The sequence below is a fragment of the Macaca nemestrina genome, chromosome 9 (genome assembly GCF_043159975.1).
Source record: "Macaca nemestrina isolate mMacNem1 chromosome 9, mMacNem.hap1, whole genome shotgun sequence".
Classification (NCBI taxonomy): Eukaryota; Metazoa; Chordata; class Mammalia; order Primates; family Cercopithecidae; genus Macaca; species Macaca nemestrina.
Window position 1 is genome coordinate 132,883,408 of NC_092133.1, and position 22,969 is coordinate 132,906,376.

At 40.8% G+C, this 22,969-nt stretch overlaps 1 protein-coding gene across 20 annotated transcripts in view; it reads right to left on the reverse strand.

Annotated features, from left to right (window-relative positions):
* Nucleotides 1-22,969, reverse strand: part of LOC105490600 (CUGBP Elav-like family member 2) — a 649,919-nt gene that overhangs the window by 319,905 nt on the left and 307,045 nt on the right. For 4 of the 20 annotated variants that reach the window (XM_071068822.1, XM_071068821.1, XM_071068819.1 and 1 more), the window contains exon 1: nucleotides 9,380-9,538. The exons of 7 other annotated variants lie outside the window; for them this stretch is intronic. In XM_071068822.1, the coding sequence (XP_070924923.1) occupies nucleotides 9,380-9,432 (53 nt within the window). In that variant the 5' untranslated portion in view covers nucleotides 9,433-9,538. Of the gene's footprint in view, nucleotides 1-1,307; nucleotides 1,477-8,903; nucleotides 9,119-9,174; nucleotides 9,311-9,379; nucleotides 9,540-9,829; nucleotides 10,182-10,678; nucleotides 10,856-22,969 lie in introns of those variants that run through there. 9 more of the 20 variants (XM_071068843.1, XM_071068829.1, XM_071068825.1 and 6 more) reach the window with 8 other exon arrangements.

A 22,969-nucleotide genomic window follows, 5' to 3' on the forward strand; every position in this document is an offset into this window, starting at 1 on the left:
CTCATTTTATATGAGGCCTTCCCAGGCAAGGGAAAGCACTGTGCCGTTTCAGCTCCACTTCCCTCTTGGAACCTCATCTCATACAGAGTTTTGTCCACAGGTCATTGTCTGAACACTGAATTATCACTGGCATTTAAAAAAAAAAAAACAAAAACTCAATAGAAACAGTGCTAATAAATGCATTTGTACACAGAGTACAAACTGCTTGAATTGGAATACAAACCCTTTTTCTGCCACCTCACTCAATGAATGAACCAGAATACAGTCCACTGACTAGAGATCTTTCAACATTTTTGTACAAAGTTGCTACTATAATTTAGGGACTGGTACTCGATATATCGTGACCCATGTTTATAACCCAATAGTTAATTTTCTGCTCCTGCAGACAACCCTGTATATCTTGTGACATTTCTATTTTTTATTATTCCTATACACAGCTTCCCATGTTAGCATCACTTAAAAGACAGTAGCTATCAGCCCTGCAACTACAGAACAAAGATGTACTAGCCTTGTTCAGTCAACTCAAAAAGCCACCTTTACTGAAGGATTTCTTTTTCCTTCTCATTTCTGGCTCGTCATGACAAACCAGGATGCAAAACATCTTTCCTCTATCACATTTGCAAATTCAAATTTTATTAGCATAGCTGTTTCAGTTAACAGCAACAGCAAAGAAACACAAAACAAGTCCAGTGTGCTCACAGCCATTTGGAGCAAGCAGTACAGGCCCTGTGAGGGGATTTCCCATCATTGCCAGGCAATACATTTGAAATCCACATGAATTTTAAGTACCTGAGAGAGTATCTGACTTTGTGACCACAAGTTTGTTCTTGGCTTACTGCAGTTTCATTAGCAACTTGCAAAAATAAACATTTTTTAAATGTGTTAACAAAAACCCCATACATATCCTTAAGTGATATATTGTAAGCCTAGCTCTTGTTGGTTCCACAATGATATCACTTAAACAATAAATATTTATATCGCCAATTATAAGTTTTAAATGATCACTTATTTTCCCTCTATCTTGATAACTTCTGGAACGGTGACATTATCACATTTCTAAGGCGATTTAAGTAAAAGTAAATGCCAATAAAGATGAAATCGTTATTAAGCTCATTTTACATTTTTTCAGGGAATAGTAAGTAGTCACCGTTGCTTGAGAATAGCTTCTACTGGTTTCTATTTATTTTTATTTTTTGCAATCTTGTGTTTTTCTGAAGCTGTTTTTCATAGAGCCAAAATACATCATAGTGAATTTATCTCCCTTGTGAAGGGACCTTCAAGCTGAAGACGGTTCCTTGGATACATACCTTCTCACTCGCAAAGGAGGGACCCCGCTAGGGTGTTCTGCAGCTTCCAATCCAAGGGAATGAAATGTCAGCACTGTGGATCTCTCGCACCCAGAGCCCAACCATCTCATCACTTCCCTCTCTAACTTGCCCTTTCCTTTTTCTCCTTTCTCCATTGTACCAAGATTGCAGGCCTTCCCTTCCTTCCTTCCTTCCTTCCTTCCTTCCTTCCTTCCTTCCTTCCTTCCTTCCTTCCTTTCTTTCTTTCTTTCTTTCTTTCTTTCTTTCTTTTTCTCTTTCTCTCTTTTCTCCTCCTCTCTCTCAAATGGGAGCCAGACAATGGCAGAAACTTCCTCTCCAGCTGCGTGTCTGAGAAGGTAGGTGGCTACCAAAGTGAAGAGAGGAGCCTTGGGTTGCTCGTCTGCCAGAGAAATCACGTTTGACTTGCCTTGACCAAGGCTGATTTCTGAACTAGGAACAGCTGTCTTCGCGGTGAGCCCTGGGATTCCTTTCCAGACGTTACCAGGAAGAGGAGGGGGGAGGATGGAAGACTGTCCACTGTGAAGGGAGTCAATAGGATGTGAAAATTGGGAAGGAGACGTCTGGGGAAGGGGTGGGGAGAAGAAAAAGATTTCCTTGTCTAGCACTGTGATTTGCACATGGCAGGCACTCAGAGAAAAAAAAAAATCCTTTGAAGAAATGTCCCAGTGCCCTCTTGAAGATGCCGAGATTTGTCAAACTATACCAAGTGCCCTTATCTGGTGCCAGCCTGGCGGCAGGAACAAAATTTACACTTATCAGAATGAGGTTTTCATTCCTTCTCAGTCTGCCCCTCACCACCCCCACCCCGACAACATGTTTTCCCCAATTGGCCAGAAGTTCTTATCTTACTGTCACATGGTGTTAAATTTTAGAAAAAGGAGAAATTACCGCTTGACAAACTACAACAGCTGAACAGCAACAGCTGGGAGGACACAGTTGCGGGCGTAACATTTGGTCCCAGAGAAGGCAGCAACAGGTGGGGTGAAAGGAAGAGAAATGGACGTGGTAAGCTTGAGGGTGGGGTTGTCTGAGACGGATCTTGGCAGGAATCAAATTCTCCACTTCAGAGGGAATCTCTCTGGGCATGACAGCCCCATGTGCCTGAATGTCTGTCCTTTTTCTGAACAAATACATCTTGAAAAAAGAGTGAGGATTAAGAGACTCAAAGCTTTGGTTTCTGTTAAAATGAAGCACATGAATCTACTTGACTCACTATGGTAACTGATCCCTCCCTAAGAGCTCGTGGTCACTGGGATGAGAAGATATCTGATCCAGTACATGCAGATCAGAATTTTCAGGGCAAGCGCTACTTTCAGACTGAGTGAAGACATGGTGAGGCTTAAGAACCAGACCTGTTGGATTCAGCATTTCATTCTGTCAAAGAGTTGACTGACACCGGGAATGAGTCATTTAATTTTCTGATTCATCAGCTAGACCTTTCTCTTAAATGTGGCCATTCCGTACTTCCTAATAGAGATGAATGGCTGAAAAATCAAAGCCTACCGTGATCCTCAGATAAGAAGCACAATGTGTTAACCTAATTATCACTACAGCAATTATATAACCAAGCTATTAAAGTGACATGTAGGTTGAAAATACATTAAGGTTTTGAGCACAGGAAATTTATTTTTTTCCTATAATATGGTTCAAATCTCCAGCCATTTTTAGCCAAGGATAGAGGTTTTTGAAAATCCCAAATGACTTTCTATTTAACTTTACTTTTGATGCTAATTCCCATGAAGTCCATTAGGGGAATTTTTTTTCTTTCTCTTAAAAGAACTACCCAAAACCTTCAGGCAAAAGTGGTATGGCTATCTAGTCAAGCTGAGTGGAGTATGTTCTATCTTGTCCTTCCACTATCGCTGTGTACAAAGTGTCATGTGACCTAATCGCTTCACCTCTCAATTTCCTCTGTATATGAATAGCTACATATTTGCCCCATTTCATAGGAATAGGGCACGTAAGAGAAGAGGAGAGATGTAAATGACTTTAGGGTCTGAGGAAGAAAGGGGATGAAGCTAAGGATTGTATTTTGCTGTCTTTCATAATAAAAATGAATTCAGGGTGTCCTAATGACATCTTCCCTCTCCCCCTCACCCACCTCCATCTGCCCATCTTTCAGGGCCCAACTCAACTCCCCTGTCTCTGCGTTGCGCCACTTGATCCCTCCTCATCCACTGTCTACTCTTTCTTCCATGACTGTTGTGAGCTCCTTGAGGCCCCAGACGATGTCCTTCATTGAGCACTCCATGTATGTTCATTGCTTGATTGGTTTTCATGGCAGTGTGACCTATTTTGGTCCCCTAGATGCATAAAAATTCACTTTTTAATTTCATAATGCTTTAAAATTGTCTATTGTTCCTTCTGACATCTGTTCCCATTACACAGATTCAAGCCCAAGAGAAGTGAGGCATGGGATGCTTTAATTCAAAGACCTCCTCAATTGTAAGGTGAACAAATGAGGGTATAGAAGAGAGAGTTGTTAGAATCTACATTGCTACTTTCAAAAATGTTTCCTTCCTTACTTGCTAGATGCTTTCTGCATTAGCACCATGCTCCATTTCTTCAGTCCTATGCCATTCCCAAAACTGGCACTGGAAGGTAAGTTTAAAAGAGCTGTAATTTAGGAAGGGCTGAGCAGCTGAAACTATAAACAGTGACCAGGGATTTGACCTCAGATCCTACGCGACGGTTCCTCGTTGAATTGTATAACTTCCCCACTAGTTAAAGCCAGGAGACACAAATCAACGTCTGTGCAGTGGAACCACAGCACGAGAGAAAGAAATGTCTTTAAAATGTCAACTATTAAATAGTTATACTGTCAAGGTGGCTCATGTGAGGTGTTTGGCTGAATACAGAGTCACAGTTCCTCCCACTGTGTCTACAGGCCTGTTACTTTACCTCTCTCTCGGGCTCAGTTTTTCCATCTTTGAAATGGGAATAACAACTACCATTAACTCTTGTATATCTGAGGATTGAATTGTACAAGATAAAAGTAACCAGTTAGTGTAGTGCTAGGTATACAGTAGATTGTTAATAAATTTCATTTTTACTCCTTATTTCTATTATAACACCCCCACCCCTATCTTTGTTAAAACCTACAATGGGCAGTTGGAAAAGAAGAGAGAAGGCCAGTCCTGACTTGATTGTTCTTTTAGTACTGAGGTTTTCACTGATACTTCTAAGGCCTGTAGCCAGACCCAGAGGGAAGAGGGAGGTTATCGTTTCTGGAGAGCAGGCACCAAACATCCTGAGGCTTGGAATGAGGTCTCCATTCCTTTTTATCAAATCAGTTTTCAAAAACAAGGTCAACATGAGTTTTCATTTACAGACATGATACCTTAAAGGCATCGCCGAATGAGCAGGTCAGCCTTCTCATCGAGCCCAGAGGAGAGCTGGACTCTCAGCCCAGGTTGTTCACAAAGCAAGGCATGAGCAACATCGCAGGGCCTGTTGTCCTGGTGGGACTGAGATGGAGAGCCCTACCGGAAGGATGAAAAGCAACTCATCAATTTCCACATAAAGGCACAACTGTGCCCAAGTTAGTCAGTTCACAGACCTGCTAGAAGCCCGTGATGCTGCCAGTAAGCTTCAACACAGAGTTTCTACTGATTGCAGCTGCAGGCCTTCTGAAGAAGGGGATGAAATGCATATCGAAGGTGTATCAGCATCATAACTTGAAACCTCAAGCTTTTCCTTTCCGTAACAACCAACTTTGTGGAACTAAATAGTCTTGCAGGGAAACTCTAGTTTTTATCTTTTTCTGAGGGCATGCTGCCAGTCCTGCTCCCTAAACTCTAGTGATGCATCATGATCCTAAACAGCCAATCATGGGCGGGTCAACCTGGAATGGGCTAAAGTAGCAGGAGTTCAATCTGCCCGTGTAATACATGTCACTCAGGGCTGGAGTCACCCTCTCTCCACAGATGCCATTTCCTATTAACTTTGATGGTCTTGACATACAAGAAAATGTGCTGGATCGGTCACACAGAAGAAAGCTGTGTGTGTGGGGCGGGGAGATAAACACACCTGTACATGATAATTGCTGACGACATTCCATGAAGCAGAACGGTGTGTTTGGGAACAAAGTGTACCTCATCGAAAATCAGGGTTAACCAGCAACATCTCTGAGTTGAATGGAGGGTCCGACACACACACACACACACACACACACACACACACACACACACACACACAACTTCCATCTTAGTCCGATCTCTATGAATTGGTGCCATTTAATCAGAAAGGTGCTTCAGCTCTAGGACACTTCATTTCAATTCTGAATGGGCTACAACATTAAAACCTCATGCATCCTGTCCCTCCTTGGACACTCTCTTTCCAATGTCAGCCAAGTCAAATGCTACGAATTTTAATCCTCTCCAAACCACTGCCTCGTCTTTCCTACCGAACAAAAGTCACTGTTAGTTCAGAAAAAGACTCCTATATCCAGTAACAATTACAGAAGCATTCAATAGTTTTATGAATCAGGAATGCTCCCCACCCCAGATTCCCCAGGAATTATCAAAATATGCAAAGAAATTCAGTGAAGGCTAATAAAGGTGACCCGAAAAGGCATTATTGCCACTGAATGGACTTGTGATCCTTACTGTTCCAGGAAGCACAGATCAATGCCATGAAGAAGATGATGCCACAAAACAGACTGCATTCTGTTAACGACTGTTACAGAAATCTCTATACAAAGAAATCGAAGTGGGTATTTCTAATACCCACTAATTACTCACTACCATGATGACAAAATCAAGGTATGCTTTTCGTCTATGAATTTGGACACCTTAAATACAGAATGATCATCCCCACATAACACTCTTCCTTGTGCATTTTACTTTCCATCAACCTGTGTGTTTCCATGGCTGTGCTCAATGAACTTTTTATCAGCCACGTTTTCACCTAATTAACCCCCCTGATTACAATAATTAGTATTGATTCACTCTTTGAATGACTTCCTCGGTCGTCTAGCACAATCTGCATTTGCTACAAAGTTCTAGATATGAATATTAATCAAATGCTCGCATTTGTTTTTCAGCCCCAAAAGGAGATTTTTGCAACTGTATACCCTCTTATTTTTAAAAAAGCAAAACTGTCGGGTTTCATTTTAACAAATCAAGGAATATTCACACACAGGGGTTAGAGATCTCAGTACACATCTATATGAATATTCCCAAAGCTCATGGCAGAAGGGCTTAGGGTGCAATATTTACTTTCTATGAAAAGAAGTCATTTTCCCAGTTCGAATCTTTTGCTATTCATTTTTCTGCATGTCTGGGCTTAGAATTAAATTTTCCTTCAACATTTGTTGAAGTCACTACCTTGGGGAATTATTACATGTAGAGGCTTATGGAAGGATACAGATTACGTATCGTGTTCCTGTTGTGGAAATAGATGTAGACAAGTTTGCCAGCTTCGGGCAACCTCACACCATCCCCATCAGGTGAAAGGAAAAGGCATACGTATGTCGGATGCTGGAATGGGGGCAGCCTCCAAATTCTGGGAGCTGGTAATAATCCAGCCACCGGAAAAGCAAACAAAGTGAGAAGAGAGTTCCCTCGTTCCTGGACCTAACTGTGACTACCCAGGAATTACAGTGACTAGATCACAGACAAATAATTGGTAATTTAGTCAAAAATTCAACGTGGGGGTTTCCAAGTCGTTTCTTTAAGCAGGCCACGGACAAGCAGCTAGGGAGCACAGAAGGCTACTCTCCTCCCAACCCACACAAAATTGACTTGCAACCTTTGTTTTGGATTAAACATTTCCCATGGAAGCAGAATCTGAGTGTGCCGGAAACAGTGTGCCAGCTTCAGATATAAAGCTTCACCAATTACCTTTTATGAGCTCTTCTTGAAAGCAGTTATTGGTATACCTGATGGAATGAGCAGTTCGAATCTCATTGCAAGTAAGACAACATCACAAGCATGCATTTAAAATCCACTCTATTCACAACCGATAACTTAAAAAATATTATGCTGCACATATGCTTTGAGTGTCCCCACTCTGAAAATATTGTCCACAGAAAAATCTCTACTTCAGAAGGCAATTCTATTTATCCGGTAACATTTATTTTAATAATTCTGTATTAAAATTTTTTAAAACATTTCAACTTAAATTGAAAAGATTGAAATTCATGTCCAAATTCTAAAAAATAGCTTGTTTCATAACTGTTTTCCTAAGTAATACATCTTGTTTCTTATTGACTGAGAACATCACTAATTTAAACCAAAATATAATCCAATAGGGAATATTTACAACTAAACTTTTAAAAATTACCCTTTAAAATGATTTCCCTTCTGTTTTTTAAAATGAGGTCCTTAAACTCTCTCTATAAATGTACTAATATATTCTGATATATTGCTGTGGCACAAACAACTAATTAAGCAACACATTAGAATGTTAGATAAGATATATTCTTCACAGAAGTCAACCTTAGTAAAATGATTTTCATGTAAATCAATTATAATTCACTACTGTAGGGTCAATTCTTTTATTTCTTATGTGGCAATATAAGTGGTTTCATTATTTGAGAAGTTTGAAACAGATTTTTCCATTTTCTCTGTCGAAAGCTTCACTGTTCTTACCTTAGAAACCAATGCTTATCTGGTAAAATGAAAGATATTTGAAGATGTGAGAAATGTTTGCCCTGCATAGAAAGGCATTTTATGAGGACATAAGCATAAATCAAAAATCAATATATTCCACAGAGACCTTGAACTTCACAACTTAATAGGCTATGTAATAATAGTTTGTGACCAAAATTGTAAGGGCAAAAGTTCTCACTTGTCCTTGAATTTCTAAATTGTTTATGTACATAGATGCCAAAGGGAGAAGCAGAGACTAAAAACTGTAATTTACATAAACATCAAAAATATTCCTCTTAACTCTTTTTCATGCTATGTTTCATAAGTTCACCAAATGAGCAAATTAAAAATCCCCAAGCTTTAAATACCATAGAGGCAGGTCTGATCACAAGGCGTTTGCCAGACTGATAATGGTATTACAAGCATTCTCAATCAATAAGTTTTCTTTCAGTAGTTAACAGAGAGGTAAGCAATAAATCTCTAACTTAATCCAACCAACATAGCGGCAGAATGCAAAAAGCTCTATGAACGGTAGATACTAAATTTTTTAAAAGCACAAAACCACAAACAAGCAGTTGCAAAAGCTCTTCATTCTGATAGTCTATACAAACAAGATTATAGGAGATAAAAAGGGTGTTGAAAAAGAAAAAAATAAAGCCCCAGACATGCATTAAGCTAGTTTGACAGCTCCATTGTTCAACCGGTCCCATTGTCAGACCCAAAGATGTATTCAGTGCTACGATGTCTGCTAGCAAATAAACAAAAGACTACATTTTTCAAAGCAGGACGCCAATTCTATCATAATTCTCCCTCTGCTTCCCAAAAGGTCAGTGGTGCCTCCTTCCTGGTATGTGATAGAACCCCCAACATAGAGGCAGGAAACAAATATTTGCTTTCAATACATGGGGACCCAGGACGCCATGCATGAAGGAGGTCTCCAAACGGGTACACATTTTGGCAAACAGGATAAAGTGATCCAAACCTGGTAACACACGAGGACTATTTAGGTAGGCTAAGTCCAGATTAGAGCAGTATTTGGAACGCAAGTCTAATATGGAGTCTCCTCAGCTCCTTTTTCGGTGATTATTCCATGCAGAGTGCATAAAAATGAAAGAGGCTTAGACATTGCAAAGGAAAAGATGAACCAAGAGCCAGATTCAGAGCCCTTAAAATTATCCACTGGCCACTCACAAATAGCAGTGAGCAAATACATGATATGCTTTCAAAAGGCAACTAGTACAAATAGAACTCACGGCAGTCCTCCGCCTTTCTCTCGCTGGCTCTCTCTTTCTCCCAATCTCTGGGTCTCGATTTCATCTCCCTCTCTCTCTTTAGATTCTTTTTCCCCCCTTCTCTTCTAAGGTAAGGAAGCTACTTGATTCAGAGCATAATTAGTGTCTCAGCCAGCTCTAGAAACTAGAAAAGCGTGCATTAAAAACAAAGGACACAACAACATACCTTAAAAGCAGCTCTTCATTTCTCATAGTAACAGCGGATTTGGGACAGCGCATGCTTCTATACTGATAGTCTCAACAAAAGCCAGTTCAGAAGTACGCTCAAACATCAATGCCACAGTCGCTGCTCACTAACGCGCCCTCTCCTCCCTCTCTCTCTCTCTCTCTCCCTCTCTCTCTCTCTCTCTCTCTCTCTCTCTCTCTCTCTTCCCACTCTCTTCCCTAGTCAAATGCTGAATAGTAGAGCAAAGGGGCTCCTGCCGATTCACTAAGTAGAAATAATCCTCTCTGACAAGTTATGTTGTCTATGCATATTATTACACTAATACACTCTGCTGCCTATAGGGGTCTTGTCTGCATTCACTCAAGCCTGGCTGGTGTTAGTTCTCCTAGTTACCATCTTTAAAAATTGGAAAACAAAAACAAAAACAAAAATACCAAGGAACTCATTTACCTTTTTCTTATACATTTAATAGCAAAATCAATTTCCCAGTTGCCTTCTGCTATCAAAACTACAAGCAAGCATCGCAGATGACTAACCACAGATTGGGACGGGTCAGTGTGCTATAAAGGATTTTTGCCTCTCTTTTCTGGGACACTGCATTCACAGTTGGATTCATCTGCTCCTCTTGTCTTGTCCTCAGGAAGAGTGACAAGGTTAAGACCCTTAGCCCCACCCTGGGTCATAGATGCATAGGATAGAGATCGAGGATTTGGAAATATTTTAACTCCGTGCACACCAGGGTTCTCATAAATCAGAGCGTCATTCACCTGGAGGAGGGTATCTAAAGAAGGCAGGCGATGCAAAGATTGTTTGGTGGCACTGGAGTCTTCATCAACACAGGAGCATCATCTGCAAAAGACCAATGAGTTGCTCTTTTCTAAAATAAGAAAAATCTGCTTCCCTACCAGGCTTCGCATGTACAGTTAACCAGGGAAATACACATTGTACTTCTGTTTATTGGAATTAGAAAAATTCTATGCAGATTAGCCAAGTAAAATAACAAGTTAAACACATACACACACACACACAGGAAAGAAGAGATGCTAAGGACTGAGCAATCCGTCATCAAAAGTGCAAGCTAAGGCAGCGTTCCAGGAGGTGTGTGCTGACCTGAAGCCAAGAATGCACTCAGCTTGGATGGAACAACATAGAACAGCCTCAAACAGACGTGGGTCACTGAATCCTGGTCCCACTCCCATTCTCCATCAGTACCAACATGCACCTCAGTATAATCTGGACTCCAAGCATCGGTGAGGAGAATAACAGAGGAGGAAAGGAATGGTGGACTCTGTTCCCCACCTATTTGAAGATCTGGAACACACTCCAATTTCTTGCTAGGTCTCTGACCTCTGAACTTGGTCTTGATCCACAGCTAGAAAAATGAACATGTTCTCTGGGCAGGGGGAGATGAAGGTTTTTAAATCTCCACTGCACAGCAATCTTGCATGATGTATCGGCTGGACTATGGCAAGTAAGAGAAGGATAGCACTCACCATCCCTATTTCTAGAGGGCAACAAGAAGGCGTGATGAGTCACTTGACAAAAATCAGATCATGAAATGAGAGCCTTGTCCCTAAAACAACCCCATTTTTTTGGTACATATTCTTGCTTCATTCTAACATATGAAAGTTACAGTGAATATATAAAAAATGAACAACCTTGCCAGCGAATGATATCATATAAAATCTAAGATGTTCTTTTGAAGTAAGAAAAGCATCATGTAAATGAGCCTGGAACCAGAGAGATCTTAGGGAGAAAGAGTTTGAGCCCATTTGCCTTGTGACTTGTGCTGGGCGCTGGGACAGAAGTCTCTCCTCCCCTCTGTGGCTCTCTTTACTCCAGCGGTTAAATGGGGGCAACAAATGCTAATTTACTTTAAAGCATGTGAAGAGCCTGTAGTGAAACTGGGTGTCCAAATATTAATAAAAGTGGGATAACTGGACTGATACCAGCCACGGGTTTTGTCCATTAGAGAAAAATAAAAATACACTGCTCAGACACGAAGCCCTTCTCTGCATATTTCCATACAGTTTCTAATCGGGGCTAAACTATGAGGCAAGCACTAACACACAACAGTAATGCAGTGGCTTATCCAAAGGTAAATTCTTAGCATTGGAAGCCCATGTTGTAATATATGGGGCTGTTCCTACAGTGAAATAAATTGTGGATCCATGGTAGTAAGGACTGGAACTGCACCAAGCCATTAAATATTTTGTACTCTCTCCACTTCCTTTTTAGTCTACGGATGTAAATAATGAGAATGCTATTGAGGTGGAGTTGAGTACCTGTCTAAATGCCACTAAGATGACAGATTGAGGGCTTTACATCCACCATGTGCTAAACCTGGGTTATAAAGATGAGTAAATAGGAAGAAAGGATGTGGTTTATACCATATACATAGTGTATAGTAAGTCTTTGGCCTTCCCAACTCCACATTAAATTAATCTTTGCACTTCGTAATGCACCCAATAGAATATTTTTCCCTTATCTGGTAATTAATACATATTTGTTAAATAAAGGAATGAATTTGTTTTTAACCACTGGAAATGTGAGAACTATTTTATTTTCAAAAAAATTTTAAATGCCATTTCTTTAACAAATATGTGAAAAAAATTAACCTCGATATTTTGTATTCTAATTCAGGCACTGGTCAGCATAGATGACTACACTGAGATATTCCTTTCATGCTATTACATTTTACATTTCAAGACCTTTTCACATTTAGCAATTCATTTAATCCCCACGACAACATAGTGGGCAGGCAGAGCTGGTTCCTTAACCCCCTTAGCTGCAGAAATTCAAGTGTAGGAAGTGACTGGAGTGACTTACCCAGAGAAGATGCAATAATGACAGAGCTTAGGAGCTCATTCTACCAACTGCTGGGCCTGCGCCTTTCTAGGGCACCACACGCAACTTAGTGCCCCCACTGTGCACAGAGATCCAAATATACACCCCAGCAAAGCAGAGTTTTTAGGGAGTGCTTAGTGTAATGAATCTTACACTTCCCTAATGTGATAGTAATAACCTTAGAGGATAGTGATACGGTTTGACTTTGTGTCCTCACCCAAATTTCCTCTTGAATTGTAGCTCCCAAAATTCCCACGTGTTGTAGGAGGGACCCGGTGGGAGATAGCTGAATCATGCGGGCAGTTTCCTCCATACTGTTCTCGTGGTAGTGAATAAGTCTTATGGGATCTGTTGGTTTTATAAGGGCGTTCCTCTTTCACTTGGCTCTCATTTTCTCTCTTGCCTGTTGCCATGTAAGATGTGACTTTCGTCTTCCGCCATGATTGTGAGTCCTGCCCAGCCATGTGGCACTGTGAGTCCATTAAACCTCTTTTTCTTTATAAATTCCCCAGTCTTGGGTATGTCTTTATCAGCAGTGTGAAAACGGACTAATACAGATAGATAGTAAATTAATGAAAAATTGCATAAGAGGTTCTGACTTGGATACTAGTATCAAAGCAATTCCTTTCAAACTTTACTCCAAATGAAGGTTGAGTTGAGCCTAGACAGACGAACAACTTTTGGGGGCAAATTATTCATATTTTTTGAGATCATCTGCAGTAGAAGCCAATTTTTAACAATCCTGATTATTACTATATTTGGCTGGTAGGGAATTTTTTTTCAAAAAGGAAAAAAAGCAGTAATTAACAAAGAACAACAATAAGAAAATCTTAGATTGTTCTCATGCCCTCTATATCCAAAAAGATGTTTTTGCTATATAAATTACATTTTTAGCTAATAATGCAAACTTGATGAAGAAAAAAACTAGAAAAGTACTGCAATGTGAGAATATTGGCAGTGAGCTAAGAATCAGCCAGCTTCTTGGCCTTTCCAGATTTGAGCTTTCTAAAAAATTTTAAAAGGTGAAATTATAGGTGCATTTATTTCTGTTATAGGTAATTTCCAGAAGAAAGAGCTAAATTTCCAGATACAACTTAATGACTCTAAGTTTTTTCTGCTTTCTGTGCCTTCTCTTTGCATTTTGGCATTTACGTTGCAAAAGTAATAGAAAGTATCATTTCAATGGAAGTGTTAATATGAAATATGCTAGAGCCTGACAGAACAGATTCCCTCTTTGATAAGAATGGGACAGCACACAAATCTAGCCTGCCTCTCAGATCCTAAAAGAACAATCCAGGAATGTGGAGGCACCGAGGACATTAAATCTATTTAGCTGCTAGTTTCAGATACTGAGAACTGCCAAGTTTAATTAAGAAACATCCCATATTGCTCTGGAAGATGGAAAGAATACATAGAAAATTTGTTAAGTAAATATGAAGCCATGATCAAGGTCTAAAAGAAATGGATTTTCAGTGTACCAAGTGTGTGATACATAGTAGGAGCTCAGTGAAGTTGATAAATACACATGCAGATGGATGAACGTTCTTCCATTCCGCTGATGTCACACTGAAGACACAAAGCTACTCTGACCCCAATTTATCAACTTCAGAAGAAGGGTCTTTCTCTATGGGTGCAATAGAGGCAAAGTGGTGACATCTGCAAATAGTGGGGGAGCCCAGAGCAGTACTGGGGACAGAAGCCAGAAACTGATGGAATATGGTACAATCCTTCTTTCAGACCCCAGTTCCCTGCTCTGCCTTGCGGGGGAAAAATACTTCCAAAGCATAAAAGACCCAAGTATCACAATTCACTGCCTGAAAAATAAAACTGACAGTGGGTTTAAAGTTAAGACCCCAGGAGCATTGCTAAATAAAGGGTTTGATAGTATCTTGGAAACTTGTTCACATGAGTTGCTTTCACTTGAGCAACTCAAAAATGACCTGTCAGTCACACTGTGGAAGCAGGAGGTGGCCATCCCAGTGACAAATCCAAGGGCCCTAAATTCCAAATGGAAATTCCTTCCATAAAGACTCTGCTCATTTTCAAAATGGACCTGTTGGCCAGGACGAGCAGGGCACAGGAATGATTAACGAGCAAGACTAATTGTAAAGCCCCTGATCATGATAAAGTGTCATAGTTATCAATACATATGTATAAATAATAAACCATAAAGTACTTGGAATTCCAAGAAGCCACTTGAAAATAGATACTATGTAAATTTAAGAGGTATTGTTCTAAAGAGTAATCATGACTCTCTGCTGTAAATGAAAGCAGACACCAAGAACTGGCTTCAGAGGACTATGTCTGTGTAGGTAAAGAAAGGTCCATCGAAGACAAGAAGAAGAAAGGTAAAGATTTCCCATTAAAATAAGCTATCATGGATAGCATAGTTGATAAAAAACAAACAAACAAAAATTAGCTTTGGTTTTGAAATCTTACAACTTAGCAGACAACATGTTCACAATGGAGCGGTCATTTTTGGCCTAATGTTTTGCCAAGCACCACTTTCAGGCAGGTGGGAAATCTTAAGAAGGCCACAGGTGAATATTCATCAGTTAGGCATTTAACATTTATGTGGAAAATGGACCAAGTTTATTCTTGCTATTTTTAGAGGAGGTAAAGGCACAAGCAACTCCCTTTCTTCCTGCTCAAAGTACCAGGTCAGATAAACTATGTAACTCGACCATTATCCAGGCATCCACACATGAATATGACCTTTGGTGCACTTGGGGATCTTCCTTTCCTAGTGGTTTTGATTCCAGGGAATCCTAAGAAGTAAATCGCACAAGCTTAATAAAGACCACGGTGGCGTGGATCAGCCTTCCTTCTTGGAAGGTGACACCAATATGGTGATTCATATGATCACATGACGGAAATGCAAGAGAAACCCAGATGGTCTAGGGAAGATGAGTTTGAAACTATCATAACACATCCACAGCTCTTTTTAATTTTTTAAACTTTTTCAGAGATAGTGTCTTGCTCTGTTGCCCAGGCTGGAGTGCAGTGGCACAATCATAGCTCCCTGTGGCCTTGAACTCCCGGGCTCAAGTGTTCCTCCCACCTCAGCCTCCCAAGTAGGTAGGACTACAAGTTCATGCTTCCACGTGCCACGCATAGCTCTCATATAATACTCAGGTGCTTTCAATGTTACCTTTCTTTCTATATCACCCTCTGAAATTAACTTATTTACTTATTAACTTGTTTTTTATCTGTTTCCTCCATGTGAACCTAAGTTCCATCAAAACAGGGAGTTTCTCCATTTTATCCCCACTTTAGAACAACATGTGGTATGTGGTAGACACTTAGGAAACATTTGTTCGGAGGATGGATTTCTTCGTGAAGCATTCTTCTTGTGCGTTACCTAGTCTCGGTGGCTTGCAGCTATATCACACAATTTGTGAAATACCACACTTTATGAGGAGGAGTCATTAACTTATTCAGCTAGAACGGAAAGAGACAAAAAGATTAGGAAGGGCCTGTTCGTAACTTTAAGGATTTGATACATTCTTTGAGATGGAATGATAAACTTGATGTTTTCATAATTGTTTTTGAATTTTAAAGCACCATTTATATGGGTACATTGAAAATGAAATGATAAAACTGTATATTTCCTTCATTACTTTCCATAAATGCTAAAGTTTGGGAGTTCATAAACTGCAGGCAGGTAGAACTGGGCATTGAAGATGAGATTGGAAGACGAGACTTTCAGAATTAAGGGCAATGGGAGCAGGAGGGAGATTTTTGTGGTGGCTTGGCAAAAGCAAGTGTCCTCGGGCAAGGAACAAGAATCAGAAGTCAGTGTAATTTTTGCTTCATTAATTTTCAGGAGTAGGCCTACTTTTTGTATTTAATGCTTCAGTTGACTGTGCCACAGCCCCAGGAGCTGGTGTTACCTCATTTCTTCCCAGGTCAGCCTGCGCCCTGCTGACCTCCCACCTCACTGAGATCCCCCAGAGATCAACAGCAAGTTACTTTTATGAGTTCTGTCCTCTGCCTGCTATTAAAAACAAATCACTGGAAGCTATTAAAGGCCCCACACATTTCCTTAAATCAGTTCCTAATGAGATATAGCCTTACTTTTTAAAGTGCATTAAATTTTATTTTACATTGCAGTAGTAGAAAGTAAGCATTACTTTCACTTTCCTATTCCTTGTAAATATGACAAATGCTCTAAGCACATAACTAAGTTATGAGCTCCAAAAGAAAGTCCCTGGCAGGTTTCTAGAGGCCAAAGGGACAGTGAAGACAAGGCAGAAAGTAGCCTAGGGCTGAGTGAGGAAGGACATTGCATTTTACATTGAAGATTCTGCCAATAGGAAGCCATGAAAGGTTTGAGGCTCTAGAAAGATAACTCAGCATTGTATTAGCCTGTTCTCACACTGCTAATGAAGACATACCTGAGATTAGGTACTTTATAAAGGAAAGAGGCTTAATTGACTCACAGTTTCACATGGCTGGGTAGGCCTCACAATCTCATGGTGGAAGGTGAATAAGGAGCAGAGTCACATCTTACATGGCGGCAGGCAAGAGAGCGTGTGCAGAGGAACCCCCCTTTATAAAACCATCAGATCTCATGAGACTTAGTCACTATCACAAGAACAGCATGAGAAAATCCAGCCCCCGTGATTCAATTACCCACCACCAGGTCCCTCCCATGACATGTGGGGATTATAACAATTCAAGGTGAGATTTGGGTGGTGATACAGAGCCAAACCATAAGAAGCATGAAGCATGGACTCAGAACTTGGAAGAATCTAGAGACAGGAAGGAAGGGCAGTGGGAAGACCACCATACAAGTGAGAGACTATGAGGCCTGTGAGGGAGGTTCTTCTCTTTGTCAATCACTGCCTACTTGTCCAGCTTGTGCAAGATGCGTATAACATTTAAGTGGAAGAGGGACCAAGTTTACTCTTGCAATATTTAGAAGTGGCAAAGGCACAAGCAACTCCCTTTCTTCTTGCTCAAAGTGCCAGGTCAGAGAAACTACGTAACTCAACCATTATCCAGGCATCCAAAATGTAAATGTGGTGTTTGGTACACTTGGGGATCTTCCTTTCCTGGTGGTTTTGATTCCAGGGAATCCTAAGAAGTAAATCGCACAAGCTTAATAAAGACCACAGTGGCGTGGATCAGCCTTCCTTCCTGGAAGGTGACACCAATATGGTGATTCATATGATCACATGACGGAAATGCAAGAGAAACCCAGATGGTCTAGGGAAGATGAGTTTGAAACTATCATAACACATCCACAGCTCTTTTTAATTTTTTAAACTTTTTCAGAGATAGTGTCTTGCTCTGTTGCCCAGGCTAGAGTGCAGTGGCACAAAGGCTTGCATCACTCAGCTATCAGAGCCATCCCGTAAATCTGCATTATCACCCACATGACACAAATGAGGAAACACAAGGGCCTGGGAGATTAAGAACGGCCAAAGCTGACACACGCAGTATGCGGAAGGGATAGGCATCACTATTCCATGTTGCCAGGCAGCAGCTGTAGAGAGCGGAGAGGGGCCAAAGCATATTTTAGCAGTCGAATCACAATGTGAACAACTGAGTGGGTGGAGTGAAGAAAACCAAGGATTTGAAGATAATTCTGATGTTTCCAACATGGACAATTTGGCAAATGATGGTACTGTTGACCAAAGGCAACCAAAAAAGGTAAAACAGGGTCATTGGGGAAGATAAGTTACTCTGCTGAGAATACGCTGAGCTTGAGAAGCCTGTGGGCAGCACCTCCCAGGGGAGGAGGAAGTTAGAAATACTGCAGTGGAAGAGACCAGCTCAGAAGAAAGTTGAGGAAAAAAAAAAAAAAAAAAAAGTGGGGGGGATGTAGAGGAGGACTAGAACCCCGGGGCAAATCCAAACTTGACAGCGGGGACAAAGGAGGATGTTCCAGCAAAAGAGAAGACCAAATGCATTAGAAAAGGGTTGAAACCCAGTTGGAGTGAGAAAATATACACATACAAAGTTATGAGTTACCTTGCCATTGATGAGATCATGAATTATTTATTTGAATGCTAAATGAAAAAACAAGGCAGTACAAATAAGAGGCAGGAGCATGCAGAAAGTTTCAGAAATCAGTTGGGAACTGGGGCAGTAACCCACGAAGGCAGCCTACTTTTAAAAGAAAGCAGGCTACTTCTGGGCCTGCACATGCCCTGAGAAAGGAGGCGAGGACAGAGGTAGACCCTAGAGGTCAGATAAAATCCTTGCCTTCACTGACTCTAGTCAAACCTTCAGCTCCTTGCTGTGATTTCTGAAATAGAATCATAAGTGCTCTGCTATTCATCACCATCTCCTCTAACGTATAACTAAAAAATAACAGGGCTGCGGGACTGGGCTAGGGGCACTGCACCCCACTTTCTGAATAGACAAGCAATGGAGCAGAACAAGCTCTTATGCTTCCAGTAGGCCAGTTGGGTGCAATATTTCCAGAAAAGCAACAGCACAAGTTGATTTTGAAGATGTCTTTGAATATGGCAAGATAAGGACTCCAAAAAATTATAAAAAATTAGAAACTCTAGACTTGCATAAAATGTCCTGGGCCAATTGTTTTATACTTTAAACTTTTTTAGTAAAAAGTATTATATACTTACAGGAAAGTTCACATAAGTGTTTAGCTCATGGAATATTCACAGACTGAACATATCCATGCAATTAGCACCCAGATCAAAAGAGCCTTATGTTCATTTTTAATTCCAGAACCAATGCATAATTTGATGAACATAAATATAGAGAAACTAGAATGCCCATGAGTTTACATTGTCAGAGACACAACGAGAATCCATTGATCAATACTTTCTCTAGAAGCACTTACTTCCTCCCATTTCTACTACGTTAGTTGAGGCCATCAGACCTCTTTAGGAATCTTCCTGTCCCTAGTCTCTCTGGCTCTGATCCATGCTACACATTTCAGCCAGAGTTATTTAATACTGAAATATGGTCATAGCTGTTTCCTGTTTAGAACACTTTGAAGGTGTCCCCTGCCCTAAGATGAAGTCCAACCCATGAGACCCACCTATGTCTCCAACTCATCTCTGAGGTATGCTCACTTGGCACACCTGAACTTCTTCCAAATCCTCAAATACACAATTTCTCTTGTGTCTGTGCTTTCATTGGTGCTGTTTTCTACCAATGCAAAACTCTCCCGTGATCCCCACCCTGTGACTGGGTTTATTTCCGTGTATCCTTCAGGGCTGAGCTTAAATATCAAAGCACCAAGCATAAAAATAGGCGCTCAAAAATACTGGCTGGCTAAATATATGATTAATTCAATGACATCATCTCAGGAGAAAAGGAGATACAAAGATGTCATAATATAGTCCCAGTTTCAAAAAATAAAAATAAAAAAACTGATGAGCTACGTGAGCCACATGTTTCTTTTTCTGAAGGACTACAGTGTTAGTTATCTAAAGTTGAATTCCTCTAAGGAGGATTCAAAAGAGGCACGGGGCATGGCTCCTGCCCTCAAGGAACTTATAACCAAGTTAGAAGGACACAGCTTAATTTGGGAAACAAAGAACAATGCAGTGTCTACTGCTGTGGGATTTTATGGGCCACAAGAGCTCCAAGGAAGGGCAGGTGCTAAGAGTGTGCTGGAGTCACCAGGGAGACTTTTGCAGAGAGACAAGACTTGGGAGACTCTTGAAGGGTGTGCCTTCACTGGGGTAGGACATGGAGGGAAAGTGTGAGATAGCCCTGCAGAGAAGACTAGCCTGAGGCAGATTACATGAGGGATAGCAAAAGCAAGCCTGAATAGAAGAGCTTGCATTGACAAAGGTGGAGAAACAGACACTAGGAAGAATGAGGTTGAACTGTGAATGTTATACATCAGCAGTCCCCAACCTTTTTGGCACCCGGGAGGGTGGGGTGTGGGAGTGGGAGGGGGGATGATGGTTTTGGGATGAAACTGTTCCACCTCAGATCATCAGGCATTAGATTCTCATAAGGAGCACACAACCTAGATCCCTCGCGTGTGATGTTCACAATAGGGTTTGTGCTCCTTTGAGAATAGAATGCCACTGCTGACCCAATGGGAGGCAGAGCTCAGGTGGTAATGCAAGCAATGAGGAGCGGCTGTAAATACAGATGCAGCTTAGCTGGCTCACCCGCCACTCACCTCCTGCTGTGTGACCCTGTTCCTAACAGGGCTGGGGACCCCTATTGTAAATCAGGCAAAGGAATCTGCACTCAACATAGTAAACAATGGAGATTCCATGTAATTTCTGGATCAGTAAATGAGAATCCTCTTTGAATATGTCAATGAGAAAGTGAAAGACAGTTTTGGTGGTGAGCAGTTGACAGGTAGATCATGATGTTCCCAACTAAACATTAACAGCACTCACATAATATAAAAATAATCAGAATTTGAGATCATGGTGGAACAAGAGAAAGAAACAGCCACTCTGCAAACATAAAAATAATGAAATATCCCCTTCTTCCAATTGCTTCTTTACCAATGACAACTCTAGTCCTTCTTTAATCTTCCTGTTGTCTACATAAAAACTACCAAGATACTTGTGTTAGTCAGCTGGGGCTGCTGTGATAATATACCACAAACTGAGTGGCTTAAGCAACAGATATTTATTTCTCACAGTTGTGGAGGCTGGAAGTCAAGATCAAGGTGACAGCAGGTTTGGTTTCTCATGAGGCTCATCTCCTTCCTTGGCTTGCCAACAGCCTTCTCCCTATGCCAGCACATCTCTAGTGTCTTTTTTTTCCTGATAAGGATATCAGTCCTATTAGATTGGGGCCCCATACCTATGACTCTAATTACTTCCTTAAAGGTTCTATCTCCAAATACAATCACATTCCCAGGTACCAGGGTTAGGACTTCAACATACAAATTTTAGGGAGAAAACAGTTGAGTCCATAATGATATCCAATGCTTTCTGAAAACATCCAATCCAGGACTGTTCTCCAGTTCCTGAAAACCCCATTAGAATCATGCAGCATAAGCCCTATGTCTACAATAAGCTCCTTCCAACTCTCTTTTTCCAAGTTGTCCTGTCATACTCTTGGCATGCATTCTCTTTTGCTGCCACAATTATGTAAATGCAGCTTTGACTACAAGTGTGTTCCCAGTGGCTTAGGCTGTCAGACTTCTATACCAGGATCTTCCATATTCCCGAGGCTTGCCTTTCTCATGCTTGGTGTCTGCCTAAATTGGCATTTCCCCTTCCCAGTTAACTCCTGCTCATCCTTACAGTTGCAGTTCAAATATCACCTACCCCGAAAGTGTTTCCTAATTTACTTTTTCTAGTAGTTTCAATTAGATGCCTCTCGTGATGGCTTTGAAATGAGTCAAAGCCTTTGTAACGAGTCAAATGTAGTTTGGCCAGGCCAAACTACATCTCCCAAAATTCATTTAAAAATATTTCTAGTTAGGGTGAGACACAAGATTTTTGGGAGATCTGCAGGACAGAAGGGAAGCAACAGTTATTTTGTAGCTCATACACCTTGTTACTGATCTGCTGACTTGCCTCTTTGGTGGGAAGCAGCAACTGGTCCTGCAATTGTTCTGCCTTGCACTGCATCCTCCGCCCTCAGTTTCTTTGAATTCTGGGCCAGGCATGTCTCACCAAGGTCAATGAACCTTACTGAGACAGAGACAACAAGAACATATAAGTGTTTCAGCACATCCTCAAGTAGTTCAAGCTGTGATTGTGGGCTTTAGCCTGCCCTTGATCTCCTCCACTTTACCATCTTTCCTTGTTAACTATTTGGTCTACAGTCTTCAAGTTCCAGCACTGGATGTAGAGAAAAAATCCTTACAGAGACTGTTTAACCTACTGCCGCAACTGTGTTGTCAAATCCCTGTAACAAACATCCGTTTATCACCTATCATTGAATTACCTATTCATCCATTCATTACCTTTCTATTTAACTATCAGATCATCTGCCTACCTATATATCCATCATCTATTGATCCTGCTAGTTCTGTTTCTTCTGCTGAACCCTGACTAATACACCCCTCTTCTGAAATATTTCTCTGTACTTCATCTAAACCTCGAATATACTTCTCTTGTATCATTTATTATACTTCATTGTCACAAATTTTGTGTTAGATTGGATTATTTTGTCAATTCTTAGTGCCCTCCTTCGATCATATGACCTTATAGTATGATAGAGTGAGTGGAATATATGTCCCCACTCCGTTGACATTGGGCTTAATAATGCAACTTGCTTTCATCATTAACATGTTGCCCAACATTAGGTTAAATGTGCTTGTGTGTTTGGGTTTTTCTCTGACATGAGAAGAACATGCCTGGGGATTCTACTGTTCCTTCCACCTGGGTCCCAGAACAAACACACCTGGAGATTTGAGCCCAGCTCACAGTTGAAAGCCAACCTCAGCTGACTCACAGTTTGAAAGAGAGCCACCTAGCCTAGATCTGCCAAACCATTGTTGATCTGTAGATTCATAAGTGTAAGAATAAACGTTTATTGCTGCAAACCACTGCACTGTGGGATAATTTGTATGTGGCCTTATTGCAGCAATTGACAAGGAAATTTGTCTTCTTGTCTGGGCCCCCATTAGAGTGTTGGCTCCTTGAGGTCAGGTACCATGATGAGAATTTCCATATTTCCCAATGCCTATTAAGATACCTGACACACAGTAGGTACTCAATAAATGTTGGTTGCATAATAGAGTAAAAAATGACCAAGTGATTGAAGAACTATAGTGGAGAAAGGCATGGCACAGGGGTGTTTTACAAAAGAGAAACTGATATATGTGTGTAG